This window comes from Cibotium barometz, chromosome 54 (assembly GCF_041138505.1).
Source record: "Cibotium barometz isolate CiBa-2024 chromosome 54, ASM4113850v1, whole genome shotgun sequence".
NCBI lineage: Eukaryota > Viridiplantae > Streptophyta > Polypodiopsida > Cyatheales > Cibotiaceae > Cibotium > Cibotium barometz.
Window position 1 is genome coordinate 28,553,790 of NC_141099.1, and position 20,454 is coordinate 28,574,243.

Here is a 20,454-nt window from a genome sequence, read left to right on the forward strand (position 1 = left end):
CTAAAGAGAAAAAGTACCCTGGTTCATTATTAACATACGCAAACACATCACTACCATATAAATGCCTACGCTGGCATTGAGAGATTAACCTCTCCTCAATTACAAATTTCCAAGGGTCTTCCATTAATAAATCCTGGATTTATCAACTTTTTGAAAATCCATCTTTGATCAAATCATCACAACGCACATGCATGCGCACAACTTTTAACGATTCTTTTTTTTGTCTAGGACTATGTTTATTCCAACCATTCACTAATAGGTCTCAATTAACTACACATCGTCAAACTCTCTAATGTCGTTTTAGTACTTCCAACCTGCTCCTTAATATGCCTACCTATGCACGTACATGTACACATGTCCATACGTACATACATATGTATGTATGTATGCATGCATGCATGGATGTGCACATATTTGCATGCATGCATGGATGTGCGCCTTGTGTGTGTGTATACGTGCGTGGGTGTCTGTATGTGCATGTATGCATGCACGAGTGTGGTGTATGTATGTATGCGTGTGCATGTGAGACATGCATGCAAACATGCTCATACATATACGACACATGCACAAACACACAACACTGATACTGACACTCACATTTACACATGCACACATTATCTATGTTATAGATAGATATATACATATCTATACAAAGATAGGGCTCAGCTAAGCACCAAAACTAAGTCCTCATGCACAGAAACATATCTTGGGTTTGCATTTCTCTTATCCTGATGTATGTAACGCAAAGAGCAAAGAGACCTCCAGGTCCAGAGTACATACATCCTGAAGGCTCTCTGGCTTAAAGACTGCAAAAGCACAAATGTGTTAGCATCAGCTGCTCTGACACGTATTGTACTTCACTCAATAGATAGAGCTGCATTCTTCACTGTTTAGCTTTCCCAATCTCTGGAAGGCCCAACTAGATTACAAACTTACATGTTGCCTTTTCCTTGAGGATCAAAACAAACCCTGTACCATCTCATTGTACTCATCATCAAAGTCATCAAGAGAGCCATCCTCACCACTGCTGTATGAGATCCTAGTGTCATCATCCTCACCATCTGTTATTATCTCTACAATGCTTCCGTCTACCTCAACTGCATCATCATCGTCATCTTCTTCATTTGTATCCACATCTGCATCAGCATCATCCTCATCCCCACTCCCATCCTCATCATTGCTTCCATCCGCATCACTATCATCCTCATCTCCATGTAAATCCTCTTCCTCTGCTGCTTCCTCCTCTGCAAAACTATCTTCATCATCCTCGGTCTCAGCCCCATCATCTGGATCAGAATCGTCGTCTGTGGGTTTGCGCCTTCCAACTTCATAAAGCTTGGCAAGAGAGTCCATTTCATCATGTCCATCCAGGGCAACTACTGATATCAAAGAATCGCTTGGTTCTGTTGCCAAATCTAAGATGCACCGATCAACAGAGGTGGTTGCAATATCTGTATAATCCACAGCATCCATTGTTCGAAATGCAGAGAAAAGCGGGTGCCGGCCTCTTCGAGGATGAAGGGCAGACGTTATATCCTCTGAGTTCCTCCTCAAAGTTGCATATATAACATCACCAGTAGAATTGAAGCTGATAACAGTCTGGTCTAGAGAAGGCACACTACGGAGAAGCTTAAAGGACCGCAAATCCCAGACTTCCGAGTTAAGGATAACCTGTATATAAAAACACATCAGGGTTAACATCATTCAACAGCAGAAGGTTGCCAAGAACTCATCATTAATAACACAACTTCAAAGAAAGCACATGGTCCAAGCAGGCTCTTCAAGCCTTTCTGATTATCAGCTAGCTTTGCCCAACAGACATTGCTCAAAAATCAATTTGCATAGACACAGCACAGCTATGCTATTCCAGTGTATGAATAGAAAACGATTCAACTAGAGACTCTCTCACCTCATTTCCTGCTGGATGGAAACCACCACCACCATAATCAGTGAACTGATCGAAGCGATGGATAGCTCGAGGGACACGATGATCCCACAGCACTCCATTCCAGAGCAGTAAGTTGTCAGAAGGATTGAAGTGGACAATACACAGAGCATTGCCTCGCAACACACCTGCTGAAGATGATGAGCTGTCAGAAAGCCTCTGCTCCAGCTTGCCTGTTTGGACATCATATAGTAAAACCTCTCGGGCAGACTCCGTCGAGATTGCTGCAAACATACTTCCACTGTGATTAAACCGTGCAGATCTGCAACCATCAAAGCTGTGAAGTGGAACACTGCTCAATGCTGACGAATTCCATAATCGAGCATCGGAACTTCCTGAGGATAGCAGCAAGTGCCCTGGCTGTGATCCTGTGAACTCAACAGAGCTCCCGAGTTCTCCGGATGCAGATTGCAACAAAGTAATGGGGGATTGATGGCATACGTGTGTTTCAAGCAGATTTCCTGAATGACAATCAAAAAGCCGGACTTCACCTGCATGACTCGCAGCAGCAAGACAGAAGGTAGTTCCCAGAAATGTTGTGGAGGTGAGCAGAACTCTCTCATCTCGGCATGGTCGCACAGGCCTGAACCGGCTGTAGACAAAATGCCGGTCTCTCCTTCGACCTTGTGTTCCACCAGAAGGAGGAATCATCTCCCTCACAGCAAGCCTTCCCGCAGTATTTAAAGGTGCATAACACGCTCTGCTTGGCTCAGGGCAGGTGTGTGGATGGAACAATGAGAGAGGAGGAAGTGTTGTTATTGGTGCGGGGCACTGTCTGTGCTGATGTTTTAGATATTGTACCACTAGTGAATCCAGTGTAGCCCGTTCAGTTTGGCACGATAAGGGCTCTGATACTAAGCTGGCATGGAACACTGATGCATGCAAATGATTGGGAGCACCAAAAGGAGACACTGCTGATTCATGACTTTCTACACCTGCAAGCTTGTCACTTTGTAAACAACTCAAGTCAGACTTTTCAGGCCTTGACAAAGCACCTCGATAACCTTGGCGGAGTGTGTTAGCCAGTGAACTACTGTCATCATGTGCTTGACTGATTTTGGAGCTTTCTGGGGACGTGAGGGCAGGCAATGGACCTTCACAATCACTTACAGCAAGCCTTTTATTAGTGATAAAGTCACTATCTGCCAATTTTCTCTTGACAGGCATGCTGCTAGTTGAAGCTAAAGTTCTCAAGGCATCACCATATTCAGAATCCTCAAGCCTAGCCCTGCAAATATGAAGTTCCTTAACATTTTCAGGCCTGCTAGTCATTTGTTTGCTTTCCCTCAATGTTCCAGATGCCTTCTTTACTGATAAGGGAGCTGATTGCAGGGGCTTTTGACTTGACATCAAAGCTGAGGAGAAACTAGGCCCCCTTTTACGACAACTACCAGGAGCTTGACCACTTTTACAGCTTGTCTCATCTCCCCTGGCTAAGGCTTCAACAAAGAAGCCATTTGAAACCCGTCCTGATGGCCACTGCCCAAGGTCTTGAGAGAGGTCCAAGATATGACCCTGGCTTGTGAATGTCATCTGAGATGACACTGAAGGCAAAGGTACCAGCTGTGCTTCTTTCAACAAAGTTGATGCAGTGTCGGGCATCCCAGACAACACCAAATGCTCATGTATCAGCTGCAAGAGCTCCCTAAAAGATGAAAAGGTGATCAGAAAAATCAACAAATGCTGCAAAAAAAAAACCAAAAAAAACAAAAAAAAAAACAGAACTTCCATGCTCAGAATTAGCAAGACCAGTATAATTTGCTACCTTGCAGGATAGCTGATGGGTGTGGCAGCAGCAATAGCAGCTCTCTCAATGCGACGCAGTGTTGGAGCAGCTGCGTCACTTGCTGCTAGAGTACTTGCACGCCCAGCATTTGTTACTAACTGAAAAAGTCAAGCAGCTGTCATTACACTTCCCAAACCAGAAAAAAACTAGAAACAAAAGCTAAATTGCACCGTGCTAATTGGATTTATATCTAATCCATTGTCCACTGGTAACAGAAGAAACTGAAGGCCATTTAAAGAGGTTTGTTGCATACAGAAATAAGCTCCATAGACACTTGACCAAGCTCTACTTGCCATCGACCTTGATCTCCAGCTCCATGTGTGATTGTGGTGCGTCTGCCGACATGACCATTTCCATCCCGCAGTAGCTCTGAAAGCAATTTCCCTACCTGCCATGAATCAATGTATATGCTTAGGTGACTTGTAAGGCAAAGTTACTATTGATAAAGCCTCATGCATAAGCAGATCGATTTTACTTGCCTGCAGTTTTGTAAGAATGTGCGCAATGGCATCATCTCTGGCTAATCCAAGCAGCACTCTGCAGGCAAGAGCTCTAATGCAATCCAGTGACGTGGGTGGAAGCACTGTCCTTGGATAAAGCAAGTGAAGAAGAACCTTGATACCATTATTCGCTCGCACAACATCACGTGCTTGCCTATAACCTTGCTCTATGAAAGCTGCGAGACCAGAACCACCTGCTGCAGATCCTAAACATATTCTCCGGTCTCCAACAACAGCTGCTGCAGGAGAGACACTCCCCGAATGACTCCCAGGAAAGGCTCCAGTTCCACTCTTGTCAAGTATGCCTTCTCCTCTAGATGCACTCTCTTTAGTGTCATCCAAACCTGTACCAGCCAGAGCAGGACGATCTCCAGCACTTTTATGTGAAATACCTTCTCCCTTTCCATGCCGCTCCCTCCCTTCCCCAGTGCAGGCCGCATTGCCAGAAAGAAAGCCATGATACTGTTGTTGAGATGCATTTGGTGTGCTGTGTTGCAGCATGGGACACCTAGACAGCGAGGGAGGAGGACACACCAGATTCACAAGGACCAACAAAGCCGGTTGAATTACCTGTGAGAAGGAAACGATGACTTGTGAGAGCAACACCTTTGTGATGCAGAAGAAAATAAACGAGAGAGGATCTTTAAGAGGTGAGTGGAGAATAAAGATATGCTCTCAACAGCTTTTAACACTTGATTTACCTCTGGCTCAGCATATCCTGTTGCACTGGCAGCATCGAGTATCACTGCCATACCTGACCGTTCATTGCTAAGAGTGGAGCTCACTATTAATCTTCTAGTATTAGGCATCAACGTAACAATATGTAATACGCCTAGTGCATGCTGCGCAATGTCATGAAGATATCTTTCTCCTGGTGCGACCTAGGATAAAAATCAAATGACTTGAGAGGTTATTTGAGCTGGGAATTAGCCATGATTTTATAGCACTGAAAAAGAAATTATACCTGAGTTAGCTCAAGCAGAATAATATGACCAGAATAGTTCATAAATTTTTCTAATGCCTGCCACCGAGCCTTGACAAATGCTGGGCCAAGCTTTCTGTCCCTCTGTATTTGCACTACAAGGGCATCCATAGCTTCGTTGCTTAAATCAAGAGATTTATAAGCAGCACGACCACTTGTGATGTTTCGTAAGCCAATCCTGCCCTTGTAAGGCCGTAAGGAATCAACTAGTATGAGAAGGTGAGCTCGAAAGTACTGCCGCAAAGCAACACAAGTATGGTATGCAATCTGCTTCTCAGATGATGTCAAGACCTCGGCAGATGCTGCCCGATCAGAACCTCCACCTGATCTTAGTGCAGCAGCATTTCGCAGAAGATTCAGCATTTTGCATAGCCCATCCTGAGCATCAAAAGTGTCCAGTATAACTCGAAATACAAAAGCTGCTCCAAAAAATAATGCTGCATTTCTTCGGGCAGGATCCGGGGCACATTCAAGAAGATGGAGTGCTAAACTAACAACTTCATTCACCACTTCCACAGGTGCTGTACAGACACGTTCCATGACACCCTGCTCATCAAGCATTGGCAAATCAACACAAAGTACCATAAAAAGGGTAATTAACTACACTAGAGGAGCTGTAATAAATAGAAGCTAACCTGAACAGAAGCAAACGCAAATAAACAAAGCGATATCCCAGTGTAAGTTTGAGGTAGCCTTGGCACAGCCAGTATCTGCTGCACACCACGTCTGTCTACAAACAAGGCTGAGAACTTCCGGTGTGCAGCTAGAGCACAAATTAGTTTCAGAACATCTGACAGCATGGCTGTATCCTTTGCATGAGCCCTATCTGATGATTCCCTTTGAAGCAGAGCCAAGCAGACATCAACTCCACGTTCATGTAATACTGGGCCTAAGACTTCCAAGTATTCCCCTAATCTTTCCAAACATTGCACAGAATACTTCTCCCTCAGATTTGCAAGAGCCTCTGCATCCAGCACACAGTCTGCTAATTCTGCAATTTCAAGTTCTCCTTCTCCCTTGTCTTCATGTTCCTCTTGTACCACTTGACTGGTAAGATCAAGATCCTTTCTGTCAGTTGTAATACTATTAGAAACTAGCTTTAACAGAAGTGATAAGGATACATACTAGCCAAAAAGCACCCTTTGTGAGACTACAAGGAGCACAGGAAAGCATACCTTACGGCTTTTGTAGCAGCTGCAGCATCTACAACTGTTGCTGCTGCAGATATTGCAGCAGCTAGTGCTGCTTCTTTATCAAGAGAGTGACCAAGAGCCTGCACAAGCACACAAGGCCAGAACAAGAACAACTTTATGTACACTTTAAAGAACAAAATATCCTGACCAGGATGGGCCAGCCACTCAGAGTTGACTAGCGTTTGAGAAAAAGTAAAAGAATGGGAAAAAAGCAGCGAAAATAACAACTTATTTATTGGAAAAACTATATAAAGTCGTGCCTAGGTCCTAATCCCAAGGATTAGTGTTAGGTACGTAACATACTTACCCTCCTCAAACATTTACTCCTGAATGAAGCCAAGGAACCGACATTACAACTAGCGACTGTCTCCCAAGTTGAGTCCTACCCCACCATATCTTTCCACTTAATTCTTGCATTCAAGGATCAATTTATTCCTAAGATGCCTCTCCCTGAAGACAAACACGAGCTCCGGCTCATGTGGAACAAAGGACAAGTCATCAACCTCAATTGATTAGTGTTAACTTACCCTCCTCAAACATTTACTCCTAAATGAAGCCAAGGAACCAACGTTACAACTAGCGACTGTCTCCCAAGTTGAGTCCTCTACCACCGTATCTTTCCACTTAATTCTTGCATTCAAGGATCAATTTATTCCTAAGATGCCTCTCCCTGAAGACAAACACGAGCTCCGACTCATGTGGAACAAAGGACAAGTCCTCAACCTCAACAAGTTCATGTGGAACAAAGGACAAGTCCTCAACCCCCAGTTTCTCCTCGAGTCTACTCACATGAAAAAGTGGATATACTCGCACATTAGGAGGTAATTCTAGCTAATAGGCCATCTTTTCTAGAATCTAGTAAGGTCCACAGTAGTAATTAGGAGATAGCTTCCCAACCTTCCCACTAGTAGTCTCAAATATACCATCGTTCAATATGAAATCGTATCCTATCCTTGATAGCATCCCATGCACTGGCTAGCATCTCGTGCATATCTGCTAAGAAATCTCTAGTCGCATCACTTTGAGTACCCTCAAGTCCTAAGGTTACCGAATATATAGGTTGCATTTATGGCATTTGACCACAAAATCTTGGAATCCGCTTTCATATAGGCAAATAAAACATCCGTTTCACCAAATCATAAGTTTGTTGTATCCCCCAATGGCTTGCCTAAGAAGCGTCGTGACATTCAAATAAGAGCTCTCTCCTAAACTCAACACTATCCGATGGTACACAAACTATATCTCAGAAAACAACCTGCTCTAAATAAAGCACTAACTACTAGCCACCTTGGCAAGTGGTATGACCCCTAAGTCTTGGTCTAAAACTACAGTGCTCCCCGCCTCGACCTGCTACCAATACCTACTGGAATTACCATAGGCTTGACATAGCCCTCTTAGTAGCCTCGGTAAAACTCAAAAGATTCACCTCCCAAATCTATGTAACCCAATTCAAAATACCCTTCCTATACTTTATTTCCATGTCAAAATCTTGCATAAGTTCTACGCATAGTGCCTTCCTTCCCCCTAATCCTAGTTTAACTTAGGAATAGAACATGCCACATTAGAAATATAGATACATCGAAAACTCTACATGTAGGTCCTAGCATCCCAAATCATAGGATATGCCACATATAAAATCTCCCTTGAACGATAAGATTGAGTCAAGGTGATCGATCCTTTTCCAATTTCGATCATGATACAACTAAACCTCCACCTCATGCCATGATCCAACCTACACATAGACCCATGAGAGAAACACTCAAATTCGAATAATCCCTCAATGACTTCCTTAGTGAATCCCATAAATGCCCGAAGTTGCCTCAGTCTGAGAAATTGGCCAGTTTAACACCTTTTGGATCTGCTCAAGTTCTATGCTCGTATAGTGTCTGGAAATCTGATGAACTAGGTATATGGTATTAATATCTGGAACGCCAATCCCTATCCATGGTGAGTTTATACATTCAAGTATCAATCCCTCTGAGAACAACTCCTTATCCATGGTCCATACATGCTCCATGCCCAAAGCTGCCTTCAGCCTAAAAGAATTTAGTAGTAAGCCACAATAATAATACCACAATGGCTAGCAATGTCAAGCCTTCAGCCCCTACACAGTTGCGCTGGCAAGAGCCTTAGAGCTTATAGGCTACAAGAGCCTCTATTGCCACTGGCTTGACCATCTATAAGGGCATAGGCCCAGAAGGCTGACGTAGCTACTAGCTATACAGGGCCAAAGCAGCTAGCTATATGTATGATTGGGATCGCATCACTATTTTGCACTGATGCTCAAAGGCGTGTGGTCCAAGGGCATGACATGCACACATTCACACATCCAATGCACTGAAGATGCTCCAAAAGAAACAGATTTGCCACCTTGTGAAGATGAGTGCCTTATGGCAGTAATCAAAAGTTTGAAAGCAGATTTTGACAACTTGTCTAATAAGGAACATACCTCTAGAGTGGCTGCTTTGACAAGATCAGCTGCTGCCTCTCCTGCAGCCTTGACTGCTTCAGGAGAGGCCTTTGCAGCTTTTGCTTCAGCTTCTGCAGCACTTGTAGCTTTTCTGACAGGCACAGAAATGTCAACGTCACCAATAACTACACACATACCCTGCTCATCAATTTCTCTCTGAGTTTCGGGAACAACAGAATCTGAACTGTCCAGGGTGTCAATTCCATCATTAGTTTTGAGAGTATCGATTTCCGTGTCACACTTAAGAATGCTTCTATCTTGTAAGCCCTTAGGTTTCTCTGTACCAATTCGGACACCTGCATTAGGTGAGGTGAGAGCTTTATCTCCATCGATTACACCATCACCAACCCTTCCTTTTCCTCTGATCTTGGTACTCCCGCTATCCCTAGCATCACCTCTCCACTTCGAAGGCTCCCCTCTACCAGCCTCTTCTAGATCATCCCCTCTTCCTGTTCGATTGGTGTAGTATGGGTCCATAGGCCTGCATTTCCCATCCCTCTTCTCTCTTCTTCGCCATGTCTCATCACCCATCCAGTCTGTATCATCATCTGCATCATACGTGTTGTTCATCTTCTCCAAAAAAGATTCTGGATTAATTCTGTCTCTTGCTGCCCCTTCACCCTCAAAATAACCACCCTTTTCCAAAATGTCACTAGATACTTTGCCTCTAGCTAGTTTCTCCGAGCATTCTTCCCCATCTCGAGTTGTGTCTATCCGCATCACTTCTACAGGAAGTTTCACCCGACTCCGAAGTTCATCCCTGCTTTTAACTGTAGAAGCACCACCACTTCTATTCTCACAAGCCTGAACTGCCTCTTTTTGATTAGCATTTTCTTTAAAAGCACGCACTCTCAGAAAATGCATAAGCTTTGCTGCCACACCACTCCCCAACATCTCTTCTATGATGCCTCCCCTGCTTTCATACAAAGAATTAATAAATAACAAACTGATCATGCTAACAATATAGCAATATTTAAAGTATCAAAATGTATAAACCAATTATACCCTGTTGTTAAAGCTATGGCCAAAAGTCCCAAAGAATACGTTCTCAGAACTTCCCAATCAGAGGACGTAACATTTCTTGATTTACTAGACCCAGACTTCTTAGGGCTAGGGACGTCAACGATAGACTTCGGTGTGTCCTCTATGACCCATTGCTTTATGTTGGAGAGAACCGTGTCTTCGAAGACATCTGGATACTGCAAGCATACAGTGAAAGCATTATTATCTGACATAAACAGTCAGTAACTATCCTGAACAGGAAAAATAAAAATAAATGCATACCATCCCACAAGATAAGTAAGCAAGCAATAATCTTGCAGCAGCAGCTCGGACTGCTGTTGAATGCCTTGATTCTACCAAAAGCTTTGAAGACAAGAGCTCAAAGAAGTCATCATTTTCCTGCAGAACCAGACAAGAAATATATGACATGCACAAGTACAACTACTATGTAGGTCCTGGAAATCCTGTAAGAAATGCAGACTTGGGCAAAGCAATTGCCTTGTATATATACCTAAATGAATCCAGGAACATGCCCAAATTCACCTTTTAGGAACATGCATGTTATATACTCATGTTAGTCAACCCACAAGACTATATAACTATCAACTCCATTATGCATAATATGGACTAGATACTACGACATCCCCATGGTAGTCAACCCACAAGACTATATAACTATCAACTCCATCATGCATAATATGTACTAGATACTACGACATCCCCACTAACGTCATCAGTGCCCAATAGTGGGTGTAGAACTCTGTATCAAGATATGCTCTCTCTCTCTCTCTCTCTCTCTCTCTCTCTCTCTCACACACACACACACACACACATAAGAGCATATATTCACACAAAGTCCTTCGTCCTGAGTTTCTATCAAACCTCCAAAGATGCAGGGCAGACTCAGCCATAATGAAGCCTAGCACTAAGGAAAGTAGCAAATAGAAAGAATTAGTACAGCAAATAAGTAGTTGATAGGGCAAATGCACCGCTAAAGATAGAAAGAATAAGCACAATATCAACTGGCTGCAACTCGGACGAAAAATTCACAATGTGAAATCTGCATGTCCACTAATACGGCTGAATTATATACCTAGATGAATCCAAGAACATGCCCAAATTCACCTTTTAGGTACATGCATGTTATATACTCATGGTAGTCAACCCACAAGACTATATAACTATCAACTCCATTATGCATAATATGGACTAGATACTACGACATCCCCACTAACGTCATCAATGCCCAATAGTGGGTGTAGAGCATTGTATCAAGATATGCTCTCACACATGCACTCCACACACACACACACACACACGAGCATATATTTACACAAAGACCTTCGTACTAAGTTTCTATCAAACCTCTGGAGATACAAGGCAAACTCAGCCATAATGAAGCCTAGCACTAAGGGAAGTAGCAAATAGAAAGAATTAGTCCAACAAATAAGTAGTTGATAGGGCAAATGCACCACTAAAAATAGAAAGAATAAGCACAATATCAATTGGTCGCAACTTGGACGAAAAAATCACAATGTGAAATTTGCATGTCCGCTAATACGGCTGAATTATATACCTAGATTAATCCAGGAACATGCCCAAATTCACCTTTTAGGAACATGCATGTTATATACTCATGGTAGTCAACCCACAAGACTATATAACTATCAACTCCATTATGCATAATATGGACTAGATACTACAACATCCCCACTAACGTCATCAATGCCCAATAGTGGGTGTAGAACTCTGTATCAAGATATGCTCACACACGCACTCCACACACACACACACACACACACACACACACACACACACGAGCATAGATTCACACAGGCCTTCGTATTGAGTTTCTGTCAAACCTCCAGAGATGCAGGGCAACCATAATGAAGCCTAGCACTAAGGTAAGTAGTAAATAGAAAGAATTAGTACAGCAAATAAGTAGTTGATAGGACAAATGCACCACTAAAGATAGAAAGAATAAGCACAATATCAACTAGCCACAACTCGAACGAAAAATTCACAATGCGAAATCTGCATGTCCGCTAATGCAGCCAGAGCTAAGAAAGGATGAAGTACTCCAAACATCACAGATATAATGGTTCTTTGTACATTAGAAGTTCAAAACTTTTAGCCTATTAGACGTTATTACACATTACTACACTACCTCACATGGGTTAAGAAAAGAAAGAAGAATAAGAATATCAACATAGTTGCCAGAAACGAGAACAAGGAACGGGGAACGGGGGTCCTTGGGAAAACAAGAATAAGGTTACTTGCAAGGAAACAAGAATAGGGGATCGCCGTGTTGCTTTTTGCTTTTTTTAAAAGTGTAGCAAACAATGGACAAGCCTAAGAAAATAGTAAACATTAAGATAGTTTACATAATAGATAAAGGCCTTCTGAATGACATGCATTGAAAACTTGTTCTACAAAATGGCATAAACAAGAACAGCAAGACCAGGAAGCAACGTTTCACCATTTTTGTGGGTGGAAGAACAGTGTTCCACAGTAACTATGATATCAAGGCAAGTGCTCTAATATTTTGAGAAAATAATAAGGGATTGACTCAACAGATTATGTACATGTGCATGCATGTATATATGCGTGTGTGCCCAAGTAAGTGCTTGGGTGTGTGCACAAGGCATTGGCACAGGCTAGTAAGTGTTTATTCAAGGTATTGACAAGATTTTCATGGGCACAAACCTAGGTCCTCGCTGTTGTTACATGTCTTGTATTAACAAGTAGCTCATGGGTACGGATGCATATTCAAGGTGCAAGTGAACATGCTTCATCAACACACATTGTTTAATCATCATTCCATTGTACTAGAAATCTGGTGATTTGGAGATCATCCATCATCCACAAGCTTGTACTTCAACTACTCCTTTGGGAATTAAATACCTAAGAGAAGGGGTCGACTCACCTTCTATCCTCAGAGTGGTGTTGGTGTTGGGTTTGTGGAATTTTCAATTGTGGTTGATTGTGTATTTAATTGAGTTAATAACTGCAAGAGAAGACTTGAAGAAGGAATTTGATCAAGTATGGTCTATGCATATTGCCACCAACTTTGGGTTATGTTGATCCTTGGAGAGTGGTTTCGAAATTTGCATTGAGCTTGCATAGAATTGGATAACAATGGTCGTTCACTTGTCCAATCTCTTGGATAACTTTAGATCCTAGAAGACCTTTGTTTGTTGAAGAAATTTCATTCTATGGAGTTTTGATTGTGTGAACACTCCACAATTGTGCGTTTGTCAATTTGGCATATGTTTGCCAAAATTGGGGTCCTTTACCAACTAACTATCATACAAGAAAATCCTGATCTCAAGCTTATCCAAGCTCCAAAAAGTATCTCACTCAATGAAATGGCATGGTTCTAAGCTCTCAATGACTCAATGATGACTAACTCGTCAATGAAAGAATATGGCTAAGGCCTGGACTTCTATTTATAATCTCTAATGTGGTGAGCTGGCTACCAACCACAATAACCCAATAACTGTCCACACTGGGCTGCTCAATGGGCATCTGGACAATATTACAATGATCTAGCACGATAGCCCTTACAAAGACATGAATCCGGCAAAGTACTCGATCTCTGAGCTGGCCAATGGGTAGAAGCATATCCAAGTCACACTCGGGAGAGTTCTCTCCATAGTTAGTTCAAAAATCATGTCAAACCAAGTGAGACATATGGCACAACCCGTATTGTTTCTAATGTATACACACACATGCATAAATACATATTACATACGTACGTAGTATTATACATATTGTATGTATGTGTCTGGATCTCATAGCCTTGGCTGAAAACTTCCTCTGTTCAAGCATGTGGCATGATACAATGAAGCACCCTTGGTGTGTGCTCATTGCCAACAAATGGGTCGCTTGTTGGAGAGGGATTATCCCTCCATAGTGTGGACGCCATGTGCGTCTCATTGCGTTGACTTGCTCATGGAGAACAAGGGCGAGTTGGAGTGGATGAAGACGATCATGCAACAAGCCACCTCCATCATCATCACCTTTTTCACCTCAAAGGTGAAGGTGCTTACCATGTTCTGCGCACATGGTACCCTCGAGCTAAAGAAACCTTCCACGACACGCTTCACATACACATGGCTTCTCTTGGAGAGGCTATATGATGTGAAGACACCCCTTTGCCAAACGGTGATCGGCCCGGAGTGGATGGATTGGGATGAGACAGAGACGAGTGATGCAAAGGACATGCAAAATTGTGCTTGCAAGAGGGATTTTGGGCCGAGGTGCAGAGCATTGTCATTGCCATAACCCCTTTTGTAACATGTGCTATTACAAGCGAACACGTGTATACAGGAACCAGTGGCCCAAATCATAGCATACATCCAACACATCATGAGCATGAATCGATACATCTGTCATAAACATCATAATCATATACATATTGAAACCAAATAAGATAACCTTGCACATGACACAGTACTAGGGGCCGAAGTTAGGGCCCAAATCATAGCATACATTCAACATCCAACACATCATGAGCATGAATCAATACATCTGTCATAAACATCATAATCATATACATCATGAAACCAAATAAGATAACCTTGCACATGACACATCACTAGGGGCCGAAGTTAACCAGCCCCCCCCCTCCCGCGACGTATCTTTAATACCAACAGAGTATTCTCTTGTACAAGATGCAGGTGCCCGAAAGATCCACTCCTCAACCAACACCAAATTTATCCAAATATGTGAAAAACAACGCAATACAAGCTCTCAATCACCAACCAGAGCAAAGCAATCACTAACTGCTCAATAGAGAAAGCAAACCATCGGTCACCAACCAAGGCCAAAGAAATCACCAACTGCCGTCCAAAAAAAGCCAACCCTCGGTCACCAACCAAGGCCAAAGCAATCACCAACTGTCGTCCCGTGAAACCAAGCCCTCGATCACCAACCTCGGCCTAGCAATCACCAACTGTTCCTTAGTTTCACGGCTGTCCACACGATTGTGCAATTTCAACAGCTCCAAACATGCCCAAAACAGCACTTAGACCAATCGTTTTGCATCCCTTGAAGCTGGGTTGAAGCCAGGTAGAGGAAGTCGACCAGCCCTAGGGAGCAAGTATGCAACTTGAATGGCTCTCTATAGCTTGTAAGAAACTCGACCAGCACTAGAGAAGAGAGAGAACACTGTCGGCCAGCCCTGCAGCAAGTATTTTGGCAGTCGACCAGCCCATGTTCCATGAGTCGACCAGCCAGGTAGCACTTGCACATAGAGTCGCCCAGCCTCACAACTCTCTTCCCTGTTGTCCACAGCCCATAAGCTCTCTACACAAGAAGTGCACTGGCTCTTTTGGCTGCCTTGACTTGCTCAACAGCCCAAACTCCCTATAAGGTTTTGCACATGACCAACATGAAGAGTGCTACCTTGGGCCTCTTGGTCCACTTCATGCAGAGACCATCGTCGAGTTGTGCGCTTGTTCTTCCCTTGATGAGGACAAGCGCAAAGATCTTTTGCACATTGTGGTTAGAAAATGGAGGTGGATGCCACAACCTATCGACGGCCTTGCCGCCTTGCGACATCCAGCTTACAAATCACAAACCCTCTTTACCAACATTGAGTTGCTAAAGGACCGCGATGCCTTCTTGTCTAAGGCATTGCCAAAGGAGTTCCATGGGAAATTCTTGGAGAAGCTCATTAGCTACGACCAAAGGAGGGGAGCTGCACTTGCATCACCGTATACTTGGAAAAGGGAGTATCTTGTGAAACCCATTTTTTGGTGAGAGACATTTGGCTACACACTCGATTACCTCCAAAAGATGGCTTTGAGACTCTTGGCTCAAGATTGCCCTTCACGTGCATGTGAGAGGAATTGTAGCACCTACTCTCTCATACATACGAAGCTCCACAATCGCTTGAGCACATGACACTTAGAGCGGCTAGTGTATTGCCGCACTAACTTGCGCATGTTGCGTGCCATGCACAAGATGGACTCGGCTAGACACGTATAAGTTACAAATATACTTATAGACTATAGTAACTAGCTTCCCACAAATGACCACTTAAAAGTTAAGTTGTAAACTTCTAACTTTTTAAGTTTTATTTGATAATAACTATGTGTCAATGCGCATTATCGCTTGTAGGTCAATGTGGACGAGTTCAAGCTCACAAGCGACTCTCTCAAGAGAGTCCACAAGGAGATAGATGAGGAGAAGTGATTGTATGCAAAGCTCTATGCGGAGCTTGAAGAGATTGATCGATGCGTTTCTCATACTCATCGTGGGCACAACTCTCGGCCTAGTAGCAGAGGAGTGCGAGTAGGCACTCACGGATGCACCTTTCGTCCCGGCTCGAGTAGCACAGTGCAAACCTACACACAATAAGGTTCCAATAGCTCTTCCTCCGCTCCTGCAAGTGAGGACGCTCCAATTTCCTTATCAGGAGATATTAGAGGGCCCGAGCTTGATGACGAGAGCAACATCCTTAGTGAAGGTGACTTACACTCTTTTGATGGAGATAATCCTAACGGGAGCTTTGATTTTGATAGTGATCACTTCTCCATCCAAATTCTAGCCCCAACCCTCTAGCCTCTCTTTTTTGTACACTCCTTCTTATACTACCTACGCCTAGAGTGCCTCACATTGTATGACTTAGCCTATGTATGTTTTCACCTTGGTTTTAATTGGAATTTTGATTTGTGACAACTTGTCTTCTCTTTGAAATTGAAAATACGTAAGTTCGTAAGTTTTTTTCTTAAGACCGTATTTTATCGTACAATAAGAAAATATATATATACACCATCATAAGGCCAAACGAATCTAAACTTACGAATAATTTTAAAAGAAAGAAGAGAATCACCAAAAACAAACAAAATTTTAAAATTAAAATTAAAGAAAAAAGCTAAATAGAGACACCCGATAAAAAATAATAATAATAATAATAGTAATAATAACTTGCAAAAATAGACGAATACATAACTAAATCACACACGCCCACATGCACAAAAACAAATTCTTTATTGAACCACAACAAAAGAATTTCTAACAAACAAGCCAAATAAATTTTTAATAACTAATCAGCAAAAACAAACTTTAAATGACTAAATCACTAAAACAAAACAAGTAAAGACAAGAAAATACAGTATATATATCATACCAAATTTTTCCGTACGGTTTCGTATCATACAAACCAAATCATATCGTACAAAACAACTATGATTAAGGTGAAAGGCCCAAAGGGGTTTAAACCATGCAGAAGTGCAAGCATTGGGCAAAGCAGGGGATGGCCGAGAATGTCATAAAAGCCTCAATTTGATATGTCCAAATGGGATTTGAGAGAAGAATAGTGCAAGACAGCCATGCCATGGTTGGGTGGTGACGCAAGCAAAAGCTCTCTCTATGATGATTATAAATTTTATGTAATCAATGCTAGTCAACCATTAGTGTGAGAGCTGAGTATTTGCTGTAAATGCAAAAGCTGCCTACACTAGTTACTGGCAACACTGAGCCAGAAAAATGCGGGCTAGTCTTGCTACAAATACTGCCATTTTGATTCCTAGCCACCTGTCCTACCATGCTAATTTATAGCCACATGTCCACTGTGCCTACTCAAGGAACGGGGCACAAAAGCTCAACTCATGGAATGGGAGGTTAGGTATTTAGGGGACACCCATAGATCATGCCGGCCAGAGGCACAGTGCAGATTTTTTTCCTTGAATTTGATTTCGAACATGCCAATGAGGCTGCATCAATCTGCAGTGGCAGATTGTTAGGAATCTCGCTGCATGGCAGGTCTGGATATCCCATGTTAGAGATGGCAATTGAAGGCACACACCCCTTCCATGTCCACCCATAATCAGTTACATGGTCAGAAACAGCTCATAATATCCGAATCGGGGTACAAGCAGGACTACACAGTTCAGTAATGCATATCAATACCAAGAAAATTTGAAGACAACTCAACGTTGGAGATTACCATTATCAAATTGACCAATCTCCCGATGGTGTGAGCAGAACGAGCACTATTTGAAACTGGATGCCCTACATCCTTCTCGAACCTAAAAAAATATGACAAACATTTAAACCAAGCAACAGATCAGTGCAGAAGTAAAACGTGTTCCTTTCATACACTTGTCTTAATTATACATGACTTGAAGTTACACCGAAACAACCCTAGCCTTTTGAAATTTGATTGTAAATGTCAAGGTAGAAGAACTTCTAGAGAACTTTCTTCAATTACATGGCTCCTGTTAGAATAAAATAGGACCTGATGAAACACCAAAATGCCAGCACAGCCTTACATATACCATATAGTTGCAAGCATACTCTGAACGTTTGGAAGTATGATAAGTATTAAAATGTTTTAAATCTTAGGGCCAACCAATTGTACATTTGTTCTCGAATGTGATTTACATAATGCCTGTGAGACACTTTTAAATCGTCAAATTAAAATTTTTGGGGAGTAGAAAATTGACAGGGTGACTTGTAGCAAGTTGCAACAAGACATGTTATAGACAAAGACTCCAAGTGACCAGTAAGCATGACAATATGACTTGTTGATGTGAACGTTTTACATGAACTTTGAAGCAGAGAGAATACTTCAAAGCTTTACACTTCATAATTCTTCATTGTGTACTGATCAAAGCTGTAAACATAATTCTTTCACATGTTTGAAAATCCCAATAGACGAGCACATAACATATGCTAGTATCATACATGTTTTTCTCAAACGTTTGGATGAGCAATCATCCGAGTATGATCACAACTATGACATATAAACGTGCACATGCATACATACATGCACATAGACATACACACATACATGGACATGGTCTAAAGTAAAAAATCCAAACAAAAACCAGTGCATGAGAAAGTCCTACAGTATGTATAATGCATTATTTATGGCTCCCGTGATCATAGTTGACTCTAAACTTTTTGTGATTCAAAGATTCATTTGCAAGTGTGGAAGTAAGAGAAGAGTGTTAGTTCCCAGCTCATAGCTCACACCACTGTTTTTTATTTGAGATCAACTGGTTTAACATCCACATTTACGTGGCCCTTGCCCGACCATGATAATTGGCTAATTGTTGTAAGGGGAAATCGGCTCCACCCACTTGAGTGGGCCCCGGGTGTGTTCGGAAAAAAAAAAACATCCACATTTACGGTAGGAAGATAGGCGACCCTAAAGCTGGCTATTTAGGGCAAATGCTAGCAATGCTCAGTAAACTTCATAACTTAAATATGCTTGCTTTTTGCCGGTTAGAAGAAAATGCAATGTCTATATGTAATCTGTCGACCTCTACTGCTGCCAAAACTGAACTTGTTCCACTTTTTTACTGTACTTTAGCAAAAGCTTTCGATCGCCATGTAAGATCTAGGTTTTGCAGACAATAAGGATCAAAATTTCCCACCAATTGAAATTTGAAAATTTTATTTGAAATGCGAACTGATTAAAAACGCATAACCACGTCATGATACATAGATTTGGTACACACCCAAGCCCTTTGCTGATACAGAGCCCTCATTAGACGGAGATGTAGCAAATTCTAAAACGTTAAAACCTTGCCGTACACTTAGCCATGCGAACATCAAGATTTCTTAGATCTTTGACACACCTGGAATCCACCCTGATACAAAAACCTAGGCAGAAGGTTCATTGAACCCTAGCCAAAACGATACTAAGCCCCGAAAGATATTCTGATGGCACATAGAATCCTCAATAAAAGCAAGAAAACGAGGCGATAAGTGAAACCCTAGGGAAAACCACAGTGCAGAAGGAAAACGAAACCCTAGCTATGACAGCACAAAAATCTGACGCACGTGTAGACACCTCACTGACGCGAAGAAAACGGAAGGAACCATAAGCAGAGAAATAAGAGAAACCCTAAAAGAGGAGGTAAAAATATACAGAAGCAGAAGTGATCGGACCTGGATTCTTCCTGTTCGAGAATGGCGGCGAGGTTGTGGAGGAAGCGAGGGTGGGGCGACGGACGGGCCGCGGTAATGCGCCGCATGAGGTTTCGGACTCTCTGCAGGAGGTCTTCACTGTCGGATTGCTGCGGGTCTGCAGCGGCGGCCATGGGGGAGCCATTGTTCTGCGATGCCGTGGCCACGGAGGCCATGGCGGGCGAAGCAGAAGTTTCTGCCGCAGAGGAATCCACCATCGACACGAGCTCGAAGACGATGATGCAAAACCCTCGCCCTCGCCAGAGCTTTCTGTGTATGGAACAAAATAGCGTGGAGGAACAACGAAGAAGAAGAAGCACAACATAGTGCCAACATTTTGAATCTCTTTTTGAACTCACTACCTACTCTCTCCCCCCTCTCTCTCTCTCTCTCTCTCTCTCTCTCTCTCTAGTTAAATCGTTTGGCATATACACATTGGGACTCATTGAGATCACATGTTCAAGTTAAGAAACTATAGCTATGATACCTTATATGTTGTTGTTAAGTCAAATGAATTACCTTGTAAAAAGATTTTATTAAAGAGCATCAAAAGTGGGGCTCAAATTGTGTAATGTGCATCTTACATATTCATAACATTTTCGCTTCTTTATATCATACCATTTTTTTAATTAGGGACTTCAAAAATTAT

At 42.4% G+C, this 20,454-nt stretch overlaps 1 protein-coding gene across 4 annotated transcripts; it reads right to left on the reverse strand.

The window, feature by feature from the left end:
- Positions 1–690: 690 nt before the first annotated feature.
- On the reverse strand, positions 691–20,210 carry LOC147608009 (DDB1- and CUL4-associated factor homolog 1-like). Of its 4 annotated transcripts, none has more exons than XM_086789827.1 (14): positions 19,788–20,210; positions 17,836–17,917; positions 10,161–10,277; positions 9,882–10,075; positions 8,856–9,789; positions 6,389–6,486; positions 5,849–6,260; positions 5,196–5,759; positions 4,933–5,112; positions 4,211–4,801; positions 3,985–4,119; positions 3,711–3,829; positions 1,910–3,590; positions 691–1,671 (listed from the first exon to the last, which is right to left on the reverse strand). In XM_086789827.1, the coding sequence occupies exons 1-14, from the start codon at positions 20,021–20,023 to the stop codon at positions 958–960; spliced, it is 6,057 nt and encodes a 2,018-aa protein (XP_086645953.1). In that variant the 5' UTR covers positions 20,024–20,210; the 3' UTR covers positions 691–957. The 4 variants fall into 4 exon arrangements, with proteins under 4 accessions (XP_086645953.1, XP_086645954.1, XP_086645951.1 ...); XM_086789828.1 differs by having other exon boundaries at positions 3,985–4,115; positions 4,207–4,801; XM_086789825.1 differs by having other exon boundaries at positions 5,849–6,281.
- Between the last annotated feature and the right edge of the window lie 244 nt (positions 20,211–20,454).